This window comes from Petromyzon marinus, chromosome 4, assembly GCF_048934315.1.
Source record: "Petromyzon marinus isolate PM22_M1 ecotype Great Lakes invasive population chromosome 4, UKy_Petmar_22M1.pri1.0, whole genome shotgun sequence".
Lineage (NCBI taxonomy): Eukaryota > Metazoa > Chordata > Hyperoartia > Petromyzontiformes > Petromyzontidae > Petromyzon > Petromyzon marinus.
Window position 1 is genome coordinate 3,791,258 of NC_133670.1, and position 20,374 is coordinate 3,811,631.

At 47.7% G+C, this 20,374-nt stretch overlaps 1 protein-coding gene across 1 annotated transcript; it reads left to right on the top strand.

Moving 5' to 3' along the window:
• Window positions 1–6,353: 6,353 nt before the first annotated feature.
• LOC142906406 (pre-miRNA 5'-monophosphate methyltransferase-like) lies at window positions 6,354–14,880 on the top strand (the record flags this gene model as incomplete). The annotated part of the gene is made up of 3 exons (XM_076054087.1): window positions 6,354–6,618; window positions 12,950–12,990; window positions 13,606–14,880. Coding segments are annotated over 3 exons (942 nt in total), but the record flags the coding sequence as incomplete, so codon positions are not given.
• Between the last annotated feature and the right edge of the window lie 5,494 nt (window positions 14,881–20,374).

Here is a 20,374-nt window from a genome sequence, read left to right on the forward strand (position 1 = left end):
GGGACACAGCCTTGAAAACACAGAAGTGCATTTGCACGTAGGGCGGTTGTTGAAGGGGAAGAGGGATGAAAATGATTAAGAGAGGCGTATCAGGGCAGAGCAAAGTGCTTATTATTATCTTAACTTAATAATGAAACGTAACTGAGCCATATGCCTTAAGCAGAACGTTTTTTTCAAACAGATGCATCACAAACAGAAAATATAACCAATGTTTAGAAATGCACAAGGAAGCGTAGAGATGATGCGCATCCTAAGAACAACACTGATACTGGAAGACGGACACGTCAATTGGACTTCATATGCAAATTAAGGACGTAATTTTAGTTTAGAAAGGTGGGGTGAGGCAGGACACACAACTTGAAGTGATGACGGCCGGTGGTCGAGACTAACGTGGGAATGGGAGCTAAGGAAGGAACACAACCGGCAGTGTCCACTGCGGATATGGAGTGAATAAATCAACAGTATATGAATTTTGATTTGGATAATTTTATTGTTTTATATCTTTATTATTTTATTTTCTTTGGTTCTTTCGGTAAAGTCACGTAGAATGAGATTAAAATAATAAAATGACACGATAAAATTCTCACGACGTTTTGGCCACAACGCAAGCGGCCGTCTTTAGGTGAAAGGTAACTGTCGGGACGACAGAGCTTCAATTAACGATGTTAAGATTCGTAGAGACTTTTAAGCTGGTTGGGATAAGTGAAGCACCTTGACAAAGGGGTTTACATATCAATAGCTGAGGGATTAGCTTGTGACTGGTCACGGAATTGGCTATGTTAAAGTCAAAACCTACACATCCACAGAGGCAACTAGTAATTTAGCATTGAAATAGCTAAGGGATTAGCTTGTGACTGGTCACAGGAATGGCTATGTTAAAGTCAAAACCTACACATCCACAGAGGCAACTAGTAATTTAGCATTGAAATAGCTAAGGGATTGGTTTGTGCAAATAGCTGAGGGATTATCTTTATTATTTTATTGTTTCCCTTCGACGTGACTTTACCGAAAGAACCAAGAATATAGTATATGAATTAGATCATTTATTTATTTTGCTAACTTTACAATTAATCGTACATTTTAATTGTACTAGTTTAATGTCTTCAGGTTTAGTTTCTAATTCTCTAGGATAAAACAAGTTATTTTGTCAAAAAGAATGACGTTAATTGGCGCATACATTGAAAGTGCAATTTTAAATGAACCGTGTCAGTCTTCAAATACTGTTCTGGTTATTCCCACCTTGTTGGTGTCCCTATTGTCTCCTGCACCCACTAACAACGGAGTTATTGTTGGGATGGAGAGAAGCACAGCCAGCAGCCAGCCAGGAAACTCGAGACATAGAATATATTAATAGCAGCATGACTTACACTGCTACAGCAGCGAGGTGGTCATGTAACTATTTACATTCTCTGTGTCGCAAACATTAAATGGCAACTAATCTTTCCGTGGTACGCTTGTCCCCACGATTTGAGGACCAATTCCTTAGCGAAGGATTTACTACCAATTGAAGGATGATACAAGTGAAATGTGAAGTGGTAAGATTGATCTTAGATCATTGCAAGCCAATCCCAGATTCTGAGTGCGGAGTGACTCGGCAGGGCCGACGGCGTGAGCCTGGCACCTTGGGAGTTGTCATGGTCAGGGAGCAATGAGGCCGCGTTACCGGTTGTCTTAGTTTTGGGGAATTCTGTGTCCAGAACTCTGGTCCACAGTAACGATGAAACAAACACAATGTAGAAAAAAAGAACAGTTGCAACTCTTGCAGGAAAATGAAAGGTATTTTATTACAAAAAACAAACATCATTTACCATTCACACAAACAGTATAGTATTATAGTAGTTCGAAAATTAGACTGTGGAAAAGTCATATGTAATGATGAAAAATAATTAAAGATAACATTTATCATTATCTTATTGCAATATATGAACGTGTAATGGCAAATTAAAACGATGCGATACAATTTGACACTCCTTTACAGCGATACACTTAATCCAATGAAGTTGAATGTGAACGCTGAAACACGTAAATATTACTGAACATAGCGTGGATAAAAGAAACTGCTCTTTGGTTTTTTCGGTAAAGTCACGTAGAAATAAGAAATAAAAAAATAAAATTACAGAATAGCATATTCCCTGGCAGTAGCTACGAGCAGATGCCAGGGGCAGCCAGAAGCGTCCAGAATGACGCAGCTGCTCCCAGGGGCTTACATCATCCGCCCAGAATCAAGAGCCTCACTCGTGTCTCAGGCTGCAGTTTATGACAAGTTCACTACAATAGCATTTAGTTCACCCTGCCAATGTGTAAGTATCAAACCATAACATTACGTATATTTTAAAAATAACCATTGTACAGAATTGATAGTTTTTTATTAATTAAGTTCAATGTAAGGGACATTCGTTGTTTTTGTGTGACTCAGTCTTTCCTGATAAGGCTGATGATGTCATTGTGCTGTGTAAGCGAGAATTTAAGTTTCGGTTTGTATCACCCTTCAAAGTGTAGTAATTTCAGTTAAATATAGAAGAGCACATCACTCTGTTTTACATTCATTATGAGTGCTGAGTGAATTCCATGGCAGTAAACTGCTCACAAACTGCACCCTGAGACACGAGTCACGCTCTAGATTCTGTGCGGATGAGGGAAGCCCCTGGGAGCAGCTGCGTCATTCTGGACGCTTCTGGCTCCCCCTGGCATCTGCTCGTAGCTACTGCCAGGGCTATAAAAGCAGCTCCTGTAGCTGCACTGGCAGAACATCGGCGGAGGAGGGAGCAGCGCTCACAGCTGAAGCGAGCCTCACTGTGAAGCACATCAACAAGCATGGCCCTGAGTGTTTACTTCCCTGCGATGCACGTGATGGAGAGGAGCGTCTGGCCAGGCTGGCCGGTCTGGAACCCCCGCGGTGAAAGTCTCTTCCAGCAGCTGCAGCGAGACATGAGGAGCGAGATCGAGAGGATGGAGAGAATCTTCCGTGGAGTCGATCAGCTCAGCAGCCACACGCGGGCCCCGGGCAGCCACGGAGACGCACTGCTGCAGCAGCCGGCCGTGAGCAGTGGGTTCCAGATTGAAGATCCACAGGAGCAGGGAGGCGGGTTTGTCGCGTCCCTGGACGTGCAGGACTTCTCCCCACAGGACCTGGCCGTGAAGGTGTCTGGAGACAAGCTGGTGGTGGCCGGACGGCGCGAGGTGAAGAGCGGAGAAGTCAGCAGCGGCAGCTACAGCCACAGCTGCCAGGAGTTCCACAGGGAGACGCAGCTGCCCAGGGACGTGGACCCGCAGAGCGTGAGCTGCTGCTTGACTGAAGACGGGAAGCTGAAGTTCAAGGCTCAGCGCCGCGCCCTCCCTGCAGCGGCCGAGAGGGTGGTGGTCATTGAGCAGCCAGCGACAGCGACTCCTGGCACGGCCTCTCAGTCCACTGGCACCACTCACGCGTAGAGTGGCGCCTGGAGCATCCATTCCAACAACCTGCTTCATTGATGTTTTAATTGTGTGGATATTTAGTTAAATCAGTTTCTTCTATCCACGCTATGTTCACTAATATGTACGTGTTTCAGCGTTTACATTCAACTTCATTGGATTAAGTGTATCGCTGTAAAGGATTGTCAAATTGTATCGCATCGTTTTAATTTGCCATTACACGTTCATATATTGCAATAAGATAATGATAAATGTTATCTTCAAGTATTTTTCATCATTACACATGACTATTTTCCACAGTCTAATTTTCGAACTACTATAATACTATAGTGTTTGTGTGAATTTTAATGATGTTTGTTTTTTGTAATAAAATGCCTTTCAATTTCCGTATTCGTGTACAGGGAAATTGATTTTTCAGGTCCATACGGCTTACTACAGCCGTTTTATAACGGGCAAAACAATGTTTTGTGTTTTTCCCCTTGTGATGGGACTTTGTAGGATGAACGTTGAGATTTGTAAGGGGCACGGGGTGACCAATAAGGTCTGAATTGGTCTGTAATAAGAGAGGCAATGGTTAGGGGTTGACAGGTGTAAGTTGGCACTGCGTGCCACGTCGCGTTGTCATACAGCTGGCACTCCGATGAGCAATGATTCAGCGACGCACGGTGCCAAAGGGGCCGTCCATAAATGACGTCACGCGATTTTTTACCCCCCACCCCATCCTCACACGGCGTAACAAAAAGTCAGACCCCCCCCCCTCAAATATGACGTCACAAAGCTCTGCCCCCCCCCCCAAAAAAAAAACATGCTTCAAATCGCTTTAAACTATTGTCATTGTAGTGCGTATTTAATGTGGCGCTGCACTCTGATGTTGTAGGAGAAAACATTTATTAAAAAGTCTATTTAATTAAGTAGAACGTGTTGTCTGTATTTATTTAAAGTTGCGCATTTTGATGTGACGTCACATTTCTCAGCCCCCCCCCTCGTCACACATCGTCACAAATATCTGACCCCCCCCCCGCCCCCCCTAGGTGCGTGATGTCATTTATGGACGGCGCCAGTACAATGCGGCTACCTCTGACCCAAAAGTCGCTCTCTGGAGTTGCTGTGCGCGTGTGTGGTGGGGGGAGCGGTGGCGCAGCGGTTAGCGCACTGCACTCTGAACCCCGACTACACGAGTTCGAATCCTGGGTCCCCCTTCCCCCTAGGTCGACTCAGCCTCAAATGAGTACCTGGTGCGCGGTGTGTAGTAAACATCGCCACTGGGGGAGACAAAGGCGGCCGGGCGTGGTGTTGGCCAACCACCCCGTCGTGTGCCACAGTGCCGATCTTAATCGGTGCTGCCACTCGCTAACAGCACTTGCCCCAACAGTCTGTCACAGGCTACACGGGGGATCTTTGTCTTTGTTGGACTGTGAGCGCTGTGCCCCAGTGTTTTTATGTATTTGGAACGTCGCCGGCTGTGTCCACGCTGTTCACTTCCCGACGTAACATGGCGGAATGTTCCTCCACGTCGTTGACTTCCCCACATAACATGGCTGACTCTGTCTCCACGGTGTTTACTTCCCCACGTAACATGGCTGACTGCCTCCACAGTGTTCACTTCCCCACGTAACATGGCTGACTACCTCCACAGTGTTCACTTCCCCACGTAACATGGCTGACTGCCTCCACGGTGTTCACTTCCCCACGTAACATGGCTGACTGCCTCCACGGTGTTCACTTCCCCACGTAACATGGCTGACTGCCTCCACGGTGTTCACTTCCCCACGTAACATGGCTGACTGCCTCCACGGTGTTCACTTCCCCACGTAACATGGCTGACTACCTCCACAGTGTTCACTTCCCCACGTAACATGGCTGACTACCTCCACAGTGTTCACTTCCCTACGTAACATGGCTGACTGCCTCCACAGTGTTCATTTCCCCACGTAACATGGCTGACTGCCTCCACGGTGTTTACTTCCCCACGTAACATGGCTGACTACCTCCACGGTGTTTACTTCCCCACGTAACATGGCTGACTGCCTCCACAGTGTTCACTTCCCCACGTAACATGGCTGACTCTGTCTCCACAGTGTTCACTTCCCCACGTAACATGGCTGACTGCCTCCACGGTGTTCACTTCCCCACGTAACATGGCTGACTGTGCCTCCACGGTGTTTACTTCCCCACGTGACATGGCTGACTGCCTCCAGTGTTCACTTCCCCACGTAACATGGCTGACTCTGTCTCCACGGTGTTCACTACCCCACGTAACATGGCTGACTGTGCCTCCACGGTGTTCACTTCTCCACGTAACATGGCTGACTGTGCCTCCACGGTGTTCACTTCTCCACGTAACATGGCTGACTCTGTCTCCACAGTGTTTTACTTCCCCACGTAACATGGCTGACTGCCTCCACAGTGTTCACTTCCCCACGTAACATGGCTGACTGTGCCTCCACGGTATTTACTTCCCCACGTAACATGGCTGACTGTGCCTCCACGGTGTTTACTTCCCCACGTAACATGGCTGACTGTGCCTCTACGGTGTTCACTTCCCCACGTAACATGGCTGACTCTGTCTCCACAGTGTTTACTTCCCCACGTAACATGGCTGACTGTGCCTCTACGGTGTTCAATTCCCCACGTAACATGGCTGACTCTGTCTCCACAGTGTTTACTTCCCCACGTAACATGGCTGACTGTGCCTCTACGGTGTTCACTTCCCCACGTAACATGGCTGACTCTGTCTCCACAGTGTTTACTTCCCCACGTGACATGGCTGACTGTGCCTCTACGGTGTTCAATTCCCCACGTAACATGGCTGACTGTGCCTCCACACACTCGCGCGTCCCGCTCCCCTCCTTTTGCTTGTGCCGATCCCGCCTGATAGCCTCCTCGCTTACGGCCTCCACAGGGATGGAGGCGAGGAAAGAGGAGGACGAGGAGGAGATTAAGAAGGAGGACGGCGGGGAGGAGATGGCAGCGCCCGGGGCCCCGAGGAAGAGGGAGCCAGGCGCGGCTCCCCACGGGAACTTCATCAACTAGGCGGCCTTCAACCCCCCGGCTCGACGCGTCGCGCTGCTGCCCCGCGAGCTTCTGAGGCGGCTCCTGCCGGAGTCCGCGCCGCCGTTCCTCGCCCTGGACATGGGCTGCAACAGCGGGGTGAGCGCAACTCCACGTTACCACGGACGGGGCTGAGGACGTCGACCGCTGGGGAAGGTTCTGAAACTCTCGGGACGTTCACTCGAACAAAGCCGTGGCTGTGAGACTCGTCCAGTCCCAGTGTGGTATAGTGTACTAGTCACTATGGTAGTGTACTAGTCACTGTGGTAGTGTGGTAGTGTACTAGTCACTGTGTAGTAGTGTGGTAGTGTACTAGTCACTGTGTGGTAGTGTGGTAGTGTACTAGTCACTATGGTAGTGTACTAGTCACTGTGGTAGTGTGGTAGTGTACTAGTCACTGTGGTAGTGTGGTAGTGTACTAGTCACTGTGGTAGTGTACTAGTCACTGTGGTAGTGTGGTAGTGTACTAGTCACTGTGTGGTAGTGTGGGGGTGTACTAGTCACTGTGTGGTAGTGTACTAGTCACTGTGTGGTAGTGTGGTAGTGTACTAGTCACTGTGTGGTAGTGTACTAGTCACGGTGTGGTAGTGTACTAGTCACTGTGTAGTAGTGTGGTAGTGTACTAGTCACTGTGTGGTAGTGTGGTAGTGTACTAGTCACTGTGTGGTGGTGTACTAGTCACTGTGTGGTAGTGTACTAGTCACTGTGTAGTAGTGTGGTAGTGTACTAGTCACTGTGTGCTAGTGTGGTAGTGTACTAGTCACTGTGTGGTAGTGTACTAGTCACTGTCTGGTAGTGTACTAGTCACGGTGTGGTAGTGTACTAGTCACTGTGTGGTAGTGTGGTAGTGTACTAGTCACTGTGTAGTAGTGTGGTAGTGTACTAGTCACTGTGTGGTAGTGTGGTAGTGTACTAGTCACTGTGTGGTAGTGTACTAGTCACTGTGTGGTAGTGTGGGGGTGTACTAGTCACTGTGTGGTAGTGTGGGGGTGTACTAGTCACTGTGTGGTAGTGTGGTAGTGTACTAGTCACTGTGTGGTAGTGTACTAGTCACTGTGTAGTAGTGTGGTAGTGTACTAGTCACTGTGTGGTAGTGTACTAGTCACTGTGTAGTAGTGTGGTAGTGTACTAGTCACTGTGTGGTAGTGTACTAGTCACTGTGTGGGGGTGTACTAGTCACTATGGTAGTGTGGTAGTGTACTAGTCGCTGTGGTAGTGTGGTAGTGTACTAGTCACTGTGTGGTAGTGTACTAGTCACTGTGTGGTAGTGTGGTAGTGTACTAGTCACTGTGTGGTAGTGTACTAGTCACTGTGTGGTAGTGTACTAGTCACTGTGTGGGGGTGTACTAGTCACTATGGTAGTGTGGTAGTGTACTAGTCACTGTGGTAGTGTGGTAGTGTACTAGTCACTGTGTGGTAGTGTACTAGTCACTGTGTGGTAGTGTACTAGTCACTGTGTGCTAGTGTGGTAGTGTACTAGTCACTGTGTGGTAGTGTGGTAGTGTACTAATCACTGTGTGGTAGTGTGGGGGTGTACTAGTCACTGTGTAGTAGTGTGGTAGTGTACTAGTCACTGTGTGGTAGTATACTAGTCACTGTGTAGTAGTGTGGTAGTGTACTAGTCACTGTGTGGTAGTGTACTAGTCACTGTGTGGGGGTGTACTAGTCACTATGGTAGTGTGGTAGTGTACTAGTCGCTGTGGTAGTGTGGCAGTGTACTAGTCACTGTGTGGTAGTGTACTAGTCACTGTGTGGTAGTGTGGTAGTGTACTAGTCACTGTGTGGTAGTGTACTAGTCACTGTGTGGTAGTGTACTAGTCACTGTGTGGGGGTGTACTAGTCACTATGGTAGTGTGGTAGTGTACTAGTCACTGTGGTAGTGTGGTAGTGTACTAGTCACTGTGTGGTAGTGTACTAGTCACTGTGTGGTAGTGTACTAGTCACTGTGTGGTAGTGTGGTAGTGTACTAGTCACTGTGTGGTAGTGTGGTAGTGTACTAATCACTGTGTGGTAGTGTGGGGGTGTACTAGTCACTGTGTGGTGGTGTGGTAGTGTACTAGTCACTGTGTGGGGGTGTACTAGTCACTGTGTGGTGGTGTGGTAGTGTACTAGTCACTGTGTGGTAGTGTGGGGGTGTACTAGTCACTGTGTGGTAGTGTGGGGGTGTACTAGTCACTGTGAGGTAGTGTGGGGGTGTACTAGTCACTGTGTGGTAGTGTGGGGGTGTACTAGTCACTGTGTGGTAGTGTGGGGGTGTACTAGTCACTGTGTGGTAGTGTACTAGTCACTGTGGTAGTGTGGTAGTGTACTAGTCACTGTGTGGTAGTGTGTTGGTGTACTAGTCACTGTGTGGTAGTGTACTAGTCACTGTGTGGTAGTGTACTAGTCACTGTGGTAGTGTGGGGGTGTACTAGTCGCTGTGTGGTAGTGTGGGGGTGTACTAGTCACTGTGTGGTAGTGTGTTGGTGTACTAGTCACTGTGTGGTGGTGCACTAGTCATTGTGTGGTAGTGTGGGGGTGTACTAGTCACTGTGTGGTAGTGTACTAGTCACTGTGTGGTAGTGTGGGGGTGTACTAGTCACTGTGTGGTAGTGTGGGGGTGTACTAGTCACTGTGTGGTAGTGTGGGGGTGTACTAGTCACAGTGTGGTAGTGTGGGGGTGTACTAGTCACTGTAGGGTAGTGTGGTAGTGTACTAGTCACTGTGTGGTAGTGTGGGGGTGTACTAGTCACTGTGTGGTAGTGTGGTAGTGTACTAGTCACTGTAGGGTAGTGTGGTAGTGTACTAGTCACTGTGTGGTAGTGTGGGGGTGTACTAGTCACTGTGTGGTAGTGTACTAGTCACTGTGGTAGTGTGGTAGTGTACTAATCACTGTGTGGTAGTGTTGAGGTGTACTAGTCACTGTGTGGTAGTGTGGGGGTGTACTAGTCACTGTGTGGTAGTGTGGTAGTGTACTAGTCACTGTGTGGTAGTGTTGAGGTGTACTAGTCACTGTGTGGTAGTGTTGAGGTGTACTAGTCACTGTGTGGTAGTGTGGTAGTGTACTAGTCACTGTGTGGTAGTGTGGGGGTGTACTAGTCATTGTGTGGTAGTGTGGTAGTGTACTAGTCACTGTGTGGTAGTGTGGTAGTGTACTAGTCACTGTGTGGTAGTGTGGTAGTGTACTAGTCACTGTGTGGTAGTGTGGTAGTGTACTAGTCACTGTGTGGTAGTGTACTAGTCACTGTGTGGTAGTGTACTAGTCACTGTGTAGTAGTGTGGTAGTGTACTAGTCACTGTGTGGTAGTGTGGTAGTGTACTAGTCACTGTGTGGTAGTGTACTAGTCACTGTCTGGTAGTGTACTAGTCACGGTGTGGTAGTGTACTAGTCACTGTGTGGTAGTGTGGTAGTGTACTAGTCACTGTGTAGTAGTGTACTAGTCACTGTGTGGTAGTGTGGTAGTGTACTAGTCACTGTGTGGTAGTGTACTAGTCACTGTGTGGTAGTGGGGGGGTGTACTAGTCACTGTGTGGTAGTGTGGTAGTGTACTAGTCACTGTGTGGTAGTGTACTAGTCACTGTGTAGTAGTGTGGTAGTGTACTAGTCACTGTGTGGTAGTGTACTAGTCACTGTGTAGTAGTGTGGTAGTGTACTAGTCACTGTGTGGTAGTGTACTAGTCACTCTGTGGGGGTGTACTAGTCACTATGGTAGTGTGGTAGTGTACTAGTCACTGTGGTAGTGTGGTAATGTACTAGTCACTGTGTGGTAGTGTACTAGTCACTGTGTGGTAGTGTGGTAGTGTACTAGTCACTGTGTGGTAGTGTACTAGTCACTGTGTGGTAGTGTACTAGTCACTGTGTGGGGGTGTACTAGTCACTATGGTAGTGTACTACTCACTGTGGTAGTGTGGTAGTGTACTAGTCACTGTGTGGTAGTGTACTAGTCACTGTGTGGTAGTGTACTAGTCACTGTGTGGTAGTGTGGTAGTGTACTAGTCACTGTGTGGTAGTGTGGTAGTGTACTAGTCACTGTGTGGTAGTGTACTAGTCACTGTGGTAGTGTGGTAGTGTACTAGTCACTGTGTGGTAGTGTACTAGTCACTGTGTGGGGGTGTACTAGTCACTATGGTAGTGTGTTAGTGTACTAGTCACTGTGAGGTAGTGTGGTAGTGTACTAGTCACTGTGTAGTAGTGTGTTAGTGTACTAGTCACTGTGTGATAGTGTGGTAGTGTACTAGTCATTGTGTAGTAGTGTGGGGGTGTACTAGTCACTGTGTGGTAGTGTGGTAGTGTACTAGTCACTGTGTAGTAGTGTGGTAGTGTACTAGTCACTGTGTAGTAGTGTGGTAGTGTACTAGTCACTGTGTGGTAGTGTACTAGTCACTGTGTAGTAGTGTGGTATAGTACTAGTCACTGTGTGGGGGTGTACTAGTCACTATGGTAGTGTGGTAGTGTACTAGTCACTGTGGTAGTGTGGTAGTGTACTAGTCACTGTGTGGTAGTGTACTAGTCACTGTGTGGTAGTGTACTAGTCACTGCGGTAGTGTACTAGTCACTGTGTGGTAGTGTACTAGTCACTGTGTGGGGGTGTACTAGTCACTATGGTAGTGTACTAGTCACTGTGGTAGTGTGGTAGTGTACTAGTCACTGTGTGGTAGTGTGGTAGTGTACTAGTCACTGTGTGGTAGTTTACTAGTCACTGTGGTAGTGTGGTAGTGTACTAGTCACTGTGTGGTAGTGTACTAGTCACTGTGTGGGGGTGTACTAGTCACTATGGTAGTGTGTTAGTGTACTAGTCACTGTGAGGTAGTGTGGTAGTGTACTAGTCACTGTGTAGTAGTGTGTTAGTGTACTAGTCACTGTGTGATAGTGTGGTAGTGTACTAGTCACTGTGTAGTAGTGTGGGGGTGTACTAGTCACTGTGTGGTAGTGTGGTAGTGTACTAGTCACTGTGTAGTAGTGTGGTTGTGTACTAGTCACTGTGTGGTAGTGTGGGGGTGTACTAGTCACTGTGCGGTAGTGTGGGGGTGTACTAGTCACTGTGTGGTAGTGTGTGCGTGTACTAGTCACTGTGTGGTAGTGTCGGGGTGTACTAGTCACTGTGTGGTAGTGTAGTAGTGTACTAGTCACTGTGTGGTAGTGTGGGGGTGTACTAGTCACTGTGTGGTAGTGTACTAGTCACTGTGTGGTAGTGTGGTAGTGTACTAGTCACTGTGTGGTAGTGTGGTAGTGTACTAGTCACTGTGTGGTAGTGTGGTAGTGTACTAGTCACTGTGTGGGGGTGTACTAGTCACTGTGTGGTAGTGTGGTAGTGTACTAGTCACTGTGTGGTAGTGTGGGGGTGTACTAGTCACTGTGAGGTAGTGTGGGGGTGTACTAGTCACTGTGTGGTAGTGTGGGGGTGTACTAATCACTGTGTGGTAGTGTACTAGTCACTGTGGTAGTGTGGTAGTGTAATAGTCACTGTGGTAGTGTGGTAGTGTACTAGTCCCTGTGGTAGTGTGGTAGTGTACTAGTCACTGTGTGGTAGTGTGTTGGTGTACTAGTCACTGTGTGGTAGTGTGGTAGTGTACTAGTCACTGTGTGGTAGTGTACTAGTCACTGTGGTAGTGTGGGGGTGTACTAGTCACTGTGTGGTAGTGTGGGGGTGTACTAGTCACTGTGTGGTAGTGTGTTGGTGTACTAGTCACTGTGTGGTGGTGTACTAGTCACTGTGTGGTAGTGTGGGGGTGTACTAGTCACTGTGTGGTAGTGTACTAGTCACTGTGTGGTAGTGTGGGGGTGTACTAGTCACTGTGTGGTAGTGTGGGGGTGTACTAGTCACTGTGTGGTAGTGTGGGGGTGTACTAGTCACTGTGTGGTAGTGTGGGGGTGTACTAGTCACTGTGTGGTAGTGTGGGGGTGTACTAGTCACAGTGTGGTAGTGTGGGGGTGTACAAGTCACTGTAGGGTAGTGTGGTAGTGTACTAGTCACTGTGTGGTAGTGTGGGGGTGTACTAGTCACTGTGTGGTAGTGTGGTAGTGTACTATTCACTGTAGGGTAGTGTGGTAGTGTACTAGTCACTGTGTGGTAGTGTGGTAGTGTACTAGTCACTGTGTGGTAGTGTACTAGTCACTGTGGTAGTGTGGTAGTGTACTAGTCACTGTGTGGTAGTGTTGAGGTGTACTAGTCACTGTGTGGTAGTGTGGGGGTGTACTAGTCACTGTGTGGTAGTGTGGTAGTGTACTAGTCACTGTGTGGTAGTGTTGAGGTGTACTAGTCACTGTGTGGTAGTGTTGAGGTGTACTAGTCACTGTGTGGTAGTGTGGTAGTGTACTAGTCACTGTGTGGTAGTGTGGGGGTGTACTAGTCATTGTGTGGTAGTGTGGTAGTGTACTAGTCACTGTGTGGTAGTGTACTAGTCACTGTGTGGTAGTGTAGGGGTGTACTAGTCACAGTGGGGTAGTGCGGGTGGCCATGGGCCTGAGACATGTTTACAAAAATGCATTTTCACCTTTCTCCCACAGATGGAATACACTACCCCATATGCGCGTTGTTCATCAAACACGTGAGTCATGGAAATTCATCATTAGCTCCAGACTTTTTGTCAATTAACTGCTGGATGAAGGCCTATGCCATGCCATGTTGGTCACGGGTGGTTTTGGCAATCAAGGTTGCTGAAGGTGCGTGTCAAGGACTGGTTCAGACATATCACCGGTTTGAGGCGTTTATTAGATATTTAAAGTTGCATTCATGTCAGTAGCTGAACATCGAACTTGGTCTCGTTGGATTTTTTGACCTAGAATCACTGCGTCATAGGTTTGTATTGAATAAAGTTGCATCTAATACTGTGGCCAGAATCAAAATATTCATACTGGAGGAATGCGATGAGCGATAAAGCTCTTTTTCGCAGACGTCCAGTAGAAGGAGGGTAAGAACGTTACAACAACAAAAAATACAAAACATGATAGTAGTGCAAAGTGCAAGAGAGGTAAACACATCACCCAAACACATACAAATAAAACTAAACCATCCCCATCCTACCGGGCAAAGCCCACTGAGGTATTAACTTATTTTCATTTTGAATAATGAAGTACTCCATCCTCGCATCACGTCTGTTTTTTTACGACATTCTCCAGCAAAGAAACAAACCCGCCACCGGTGTCCTCGTGTTTTCTCGCAGGAGCTGACGGTGGCTGTGTATCGGCACCTGACGGGGCTGGACCAGCCCGAGGGTGCACGCTCTGGGCAGGTTGCCCGCGTGCTGCCGCTGTCTGTGCTGGCGTGCGACCTGGACGCCGATCTGGTGGAGCGTGCGCGGGGCGACAATCCTCACCCGGAGGTCATCGCCTACGAGGCGTTTGACTTCATGGACACCGCAGCACGAGACGCCGCGCTGGACGCCTTCCTGCGACGCCACGGCCGGGCGCGCTTTGACCTGTGCCTGTGCATGTCGGTGACGATGTGGATTCACCTGCACCACGGCGATGCCGGCCTGCGGCGTTTCCTCGCGGCCGCCGCGCGCACCGCCACCTTCCTGTTGGTCGAGCCGCAGCCGTGGAGGTGCTACCGAGCGGCCGCGCGCCGCCTGCGCCGTCTGGGGCTGGCCGAGTTCCCCCTCCTGCCGGATCTGCGGCTCCTGCGTGGGGCTGGCGGCGGTGGCGGCCGCGCGGAGGCCGATGAGCTGGCCGCCTTGCTGGGAGAGGAGGGAGACATGCGCTTGCTGTCCAGCCTGGGCAGCACCGAGTGGGGGCGGTCCCTGCTGCTGTTTGGACGAACGGGAGTGGCCTTGGGATGCATTGACAAAAGTACCGATTGAAACTGCGTTGCTGCTGTGGCCTTCGAGGATCTGTTGCCTATTTGGAGAGAATTCGTGGTCGGAAATGTTAAGTGTTTGTCAGTTTTTAACACCTTTATTTGTTGATGGTACGTTGTTTTCTCGTCGTGCGTGTAAATGCAGCATGTTGTTGAAAACGTGTTATAATTTATCAGAATATTATATATATAAAGTGACAACAATGCACAACGTACCTTTTTTGTACCTCTGAAAATACAATTGTATGCAAAAAGAGTTGTCAGTTTTGAAGGACCCAACCAGAATCATGATAAAGGGAATGAATGGTTTTTTTTTTTAATAAATGGGACAACAGCATCTCATAAAATGGAAAATGAATATCACCAACTTCAAATCATTGTTTGGAGGAGGCATTTTGAAAATTATATCAAACCCAGGTCATGGAAGACATACAGAAATATTTCCTCTTCACATGCGATTTTCCTCAAATAATTTAAGGCAGCTCATGATGTGACAGTGGAGGCTGCTTTGTAAAGGTGAACTATGTCCCTGTTTCCTTTGGATTTCCACGTGCATCTGAAATATTATTGAAATGCACATGTAAATGTTTTGGATACGCCACTTTTATATTTATTGTGAAATAAAATCTGAACATTGTAAATAGTTGATGGGTGCATTGTAATTGTGTGAAGTCATAATTGCCATTCATCCTCCCATTAACCACAACATCTGGTATGGAGGCAATCCATCCCATGTTCCTGTCCAGTGAGCTCCCTCCGCTCCATAAATATCTTTGTTGTGTTGTCTATATGCACGGTTTGCAGAGTGCACTCAGACTGACATAAGTGCCGTTGCGATATCACCACGACCGAGTGGCAACTAGCGTGCAATGCTCTGTTTGATAGATATGTTTCAGCAGTTAAGGGTGAAAAGTTAGACAAGCGGGATTTGATTGCTGAAAAAAAAATCTTCGGATTGGCCATCGCAAACGATGATGACTGCCGAGAAGAGCTGCTCGTAGCATTTTCCTGCACGCTGGTGGGAAGAGCCCAGCAACTTGAGCGGAAGCATCGATCGCACTGTCGGCAAGAGTTGCTCGTCTGCTGAATGGGACTTGTGTTGTGCCGTTACTGGTGTTGATGCCGATGGGCTCTTTCACGTTTTTCTTTAATCCGCTTGGCTGAGTCGGCTATGGAACTTCACTGCTTACAGCTGCTCTCAAAGTAAACATCTAGAAAAAAATATCTACGGACAAAAATAATGCTTACCCAATGTTACTGATAATCTTGGACCAATATCTTTAAATGGTAACTGTTTGAGGCCAAACCAGTGTGATGAGACCCATGGAGATGACACTTCTCCGTTGTACCTACTGCAAACAGGGTACGCAGCAGCATTGGTGCCTGATTAGATTTCTTGAAGTGGAATCTGATCATTTGCTGTAACTGCTGCAATGGAACAATCTTTGCGGTGGCGGAATGTTATGACACGTCTGTTATTCATAGCCATGCACTTAGTGTCCTGCCTCGCACAAGCATACAATGTCACCGACCATCCAAAATTATAATTTCAATCATGAAAGAATCTTACAAGTTAGTGAGTTTTTTTTCGTACATACGTCAGGAAGCAGCTGGTTGTGTATGGAGCTGGTTAAGCATGGGGCTGGTTATGCATGGGGCTGGTTATGCATGGGGCTGGTTATGCATGGGGCTGCTTATGCATGGGGCTGGTTATGCATGGGGCTGGTTATGCATGGGGCTGGTTATGCATGGGGCTGGTTATGCATGGGGCTGGTTATGCATTGGGCTGGTTATGCATGGGGCTGGTTATGCATGGGGCTGGTTAAGCAGGTGTGAATTATCGTGTGTGGGAGGGAGGGGAGTCAGTCTAATTTCCAGTTTAGTCAAGTAAACTCAGGGTCTCTGGAGTGGCATTCATGAGGGGGCCCCAGATATGGGACAACTCCCCTTCCCTATTCCTCAGTTTAAGACTCAAGTGTTCTAAAGCTACTACACCGTTGTCTCGTGAGTAGAGCTCTGAGTAGTGTTCTACCCACCTGGCCATTTGCTCTTGTTTATCAGTGATGATGGCCCCTGTGCTGGATTTAAGGGGGGCAGTCCTCCTGATGTTTGGACCAAAGGCTGTCTTGATGCCTTCATACATGGCACGGATATTGCCAGTGTCAGAGGCGAGTTGGATCCTACTACTGAGATTCACCCAGTAGTTGTTGGCACAGCGTCTGGCGGTCGTTTGAGCTGCACTGCGAGCAGCTTTCAGTGCCCTTAACGATCCTGTACTTGGGACTTGCTTGTACTTCAAGAGCGCCATGCGTTTGGCTTGGAGGAAGGGTTCCAATATAGCCAGGTGTTCCTCAAACCAGTCTGTGTTCCGCCTTGTCTGCTTGCCGAAGCTATTGATGGCTGCATTAAAGATGGCGTCTCTGATGTATGCCCACTTTGTCTCCACGCTTCCATCTGGTGTGTCGTGTAGGGACTGCTCAAGGCTGTGTTGGAAAATTGAGGGAGCTCTGGGAGGGATGTCTTGGCAGAGTTGATGCGTAGGTAGCGCTTTTGTTTGAGTCTGTGTATCTTTTTGGGGCGTAGTCTGACCTTGCTGGATACCAGCGAGTGATCGGTGTCACAGACTGCACTGTGGTAGCTGCGTGTGATGAGTACCGAGTTGAGGAGGGCTCGTCGGGTGATGACGAGGTCCAGTTGGTGCCAATTAAGAGACCTTGGATGTCTCCATGATACTTTATGTCATGGTTTTGTGAGAAAGAATGAGTTTCTGATACAGAGATTGTGGTATGAACAAAGTTCCAGTAGTCTTTGGCCACTGGCATTTATCTTTCCAATGCCATGATAGCCAAGGCATGCGGGCCACGCGTCGTGGTCAGCCCCAACCCTTGCATTGAAGTCTCCCAACAGAAACATGTGCTCAGAGCTGGGGATTTTGCGAATAATATTGTGAAGCTCTTCATTGAATTGGTCATGAATCTCCGGAGGTGAGTAGAGTGTTGGGGCGTAGACACTCAGGATGTTTACATGGCCAGAAGCAGTGAGCAATCTCATGAGTAGAATCCGCTCGGAGCCTGCAGTCGGTGGTTCTATCATGCCAAGGAGTGTGTTTTTGACAGCGAACCCAACACCATGTTGCCTTGGTTCGTTCTGCTGTTTTCCTTGCCAGTAGAAAGTGTAGTCACTCTCTCGTAGTGAGCCACTGCCAGCAAGCCGGGTCTCCTGCAGTGCCGCAATATCGACATGGAGTCTCGCCAACTCCCTGTCGATAACTCCAGTCTTGCGGATGTCCTCAATCTGCAATAGATCTTCGGAGAGTCCAGAACACATTGTGCGTACATTCCAGCTTGCAAAATGAAGGGCTGGAACCTTCTTTCGTTTTGTTTTGCTTTTGTCTGGTGCAAGTTTTGCAGCCCACTTGTCTGGTGCTGAACCATAAGGTCCAAGCACCCATTGGAGCAGGTGAGCCGTGGCGGGAAAGGACCTTATTGGCCGGGGGCTGCCCAGCCTGAGGCGGGTGGCAGTAGCTATCCATTGGGGTGCAATGACCCCTCCCACCGACGATGGCAACCCGTGGCGCCCATTTTTTACGCCAATCTAAAATGAGCTTATAACCCGTGACTGCTGCCATCCGTGTTTCTTGGCCACGATTAGGTGGCCGAGGAGTGTCCTCTCCCCATTTTTGCACCTCTTGTTAGTGCAAAGCCCGGGCAGGTTATTCTGGAAATCCTGGGTTGCCCATGCGTCAGGATCCCCCCTCGGCCTTGCCGGTGATGTCCAAAGGAGTGCGTAGCACGACGTTTGGTACCAGTTTGGCTGCAGGGGCTGCCGGGAATGTGCCGCAGTGCGTCACAAAACCGCCTGAGGGGCCCCACTCCTGATTTTCTGTCGGGGTTTACTCCCTTAGCCATTGACTCTCCCGAGACACTCACAAGGCAGTGAGAAAACCGCGTAACCCTGGGAGGGGCCCTTACCAGCTACTGACAGCCGGGCCAGCTGTGCCTGGGACTCGCGTAAGGCAGGGTCGTCACGCCCTGAGGTAGTTTATCACAAACTACCCGCCACCACACCGCGGGGCCAAATTGGTCACCCCGTGCCCCTTACAAATCTCAAGGTTCATCTTTAACATCTTTAACATCTATTTCTGTGACCAGTCACAAGCTAATCCCTTAGCTATTTCAATGCTAAATTACTAGTTGCCTCTGTGGATGTGTAGGTCTTTACTTTAACATAGCCATTTCTGTGACCAGTCACAAGCTAATCCTTCAGCTATTTGCACAAGCTAATCCCTTAGCTATTTCAATGCTAAATTACTTGTTGCCTCTGTGGATGTGTAGGTTTTGACTTTAACATAGCCATTCCTGTGACCAGTCACAAGCTAATCCCTTAGCTATTTCAATGCTAAATTACTAGTTGCCTCTGTGGATGTGTAGGTTTTGACTTTAACATAGCCATTTCCGTGACCATTCACAAGCTAATCCCTCAGCTATTTGCACAAGCTGATCCTTTAGCTATTTCAATGCTAAATTACTAGTTGCCTCTGTGGATGCGTAGGTCTTTACTTTAACATAGCCATTTCTGTGACCAGTCACAAGCTAATCCCTCAGCTATTTGCACAAGCTAATCCCTTAGCTATTTCAATGCTAAATTACTAGTTGCCTCTGTGGATGTGTAGGTTTTGACTTTAACATAGCCATTCCTGTGACCAGTCACAAGCTAATCCCTTAGCTATTTCAATGCTAAATTACTAGTTGCCTCTGTGGATGTGTAGGTTTTGACTTTAACATAGCCATTTCCGTGACCATTCACAAGCTAATCCCTCAGCTATTTGCACAAGCTGATCCTTTAGCCATTTCAATGCTAAATTACTAGTTGCCTCTGTGGATGTGTAGGTTTTGACTTTAACATAGCCATTCCTGTGACCAGTCACAAGCGAATCCATTATCTATTTCAATGCTAAATTACTAGTTGCCTCTGTGGATGTGTAGGTTTTGACTTTAACATAGCCATTTCCGCGACCAGTAACAAGCTAATCCCTCAGCTATTGATATGTAAACCCCTTTGTAAAGGTACCTCACTTCTCCCAACCAGCTTAAAAGTCGCTACGAATCTTAACAGCGTTCATTGAAGCTCTGTGGATGTGTAGGCCTTTACTTTAACATCTATTTATGTGACCAGTCACAAGCTAATCCCTTAGCTATTTCAATGCTAACTTACTAGTTGCCTCTGTGGATGTGTAGGTTTTGACTTTAACATAGCCATTTCCGTGGCCAGTCACAAGCTAATCCCTCAGCTATTTGCACTAGCTAATCCCTTAGATATTTCAATGCTAAATTACTAGTTGCCTCTGTGGATGTGTAGGTTTTGACTTTAACATAGCCATTCCTGTGACCAGTCACAAGCTAATCCCTTAGCTATCTCAATGCTAAATTACTAGTTGCCTCTGTGAATGTGTAGGTTTTGACTTTAACATAGCTATTTCCGTGACCAATCACAAGCTAATCCCTCAGCTATTTGATATGTAAACCCCTTTGTCAAGGTGCCTCACTTCTCCCAACCAGCTTAATAGTCGCTACGAATTTTAACAGCGTTCATTGAAGCTCTGTGGATGTGTAGGCCTTTACTTTAACATCTATTTCTGTAACCAGTCACAAGCTAATCCCTTAGCTATTTCAATGCTAAATTACTAGTTGCCTCTGTTGATGTGTAGGTCTTTACTTTAACATAGCCATTTCTGTGACCAGTCACAAGCTAATCCCTCAGCTATTTGCACAAGCTAATCCCTTAGCTATTTCAATGCTAAATTACTAGTTGCCTCTGTGGATGTGTAGGTTTTGACTTTAACATAGCCATTCCTGTGACCAGTCCCAAGCTAATCCCTTAGCTATTTCAATGCTAAATTACTAGTTGCCTCTGTGGATGTGTAGGTTTTGACTTTAACATAGCCGTTTCCGTGACCATTCACAAGCTAATCCCTCAGCTATTTGCACAAGCTGATCCCTTAGCTATTTCAATGCTAAATTACTAGTTGCCTCTGTGGATGTGTAGATTTTGACTTTAACATAGCCATTTCCGTGACCAGTCACATGCTAATCCTTCAGCTATTGATATGTAAAACCCTTTGTCAAGGTGCCTCACTT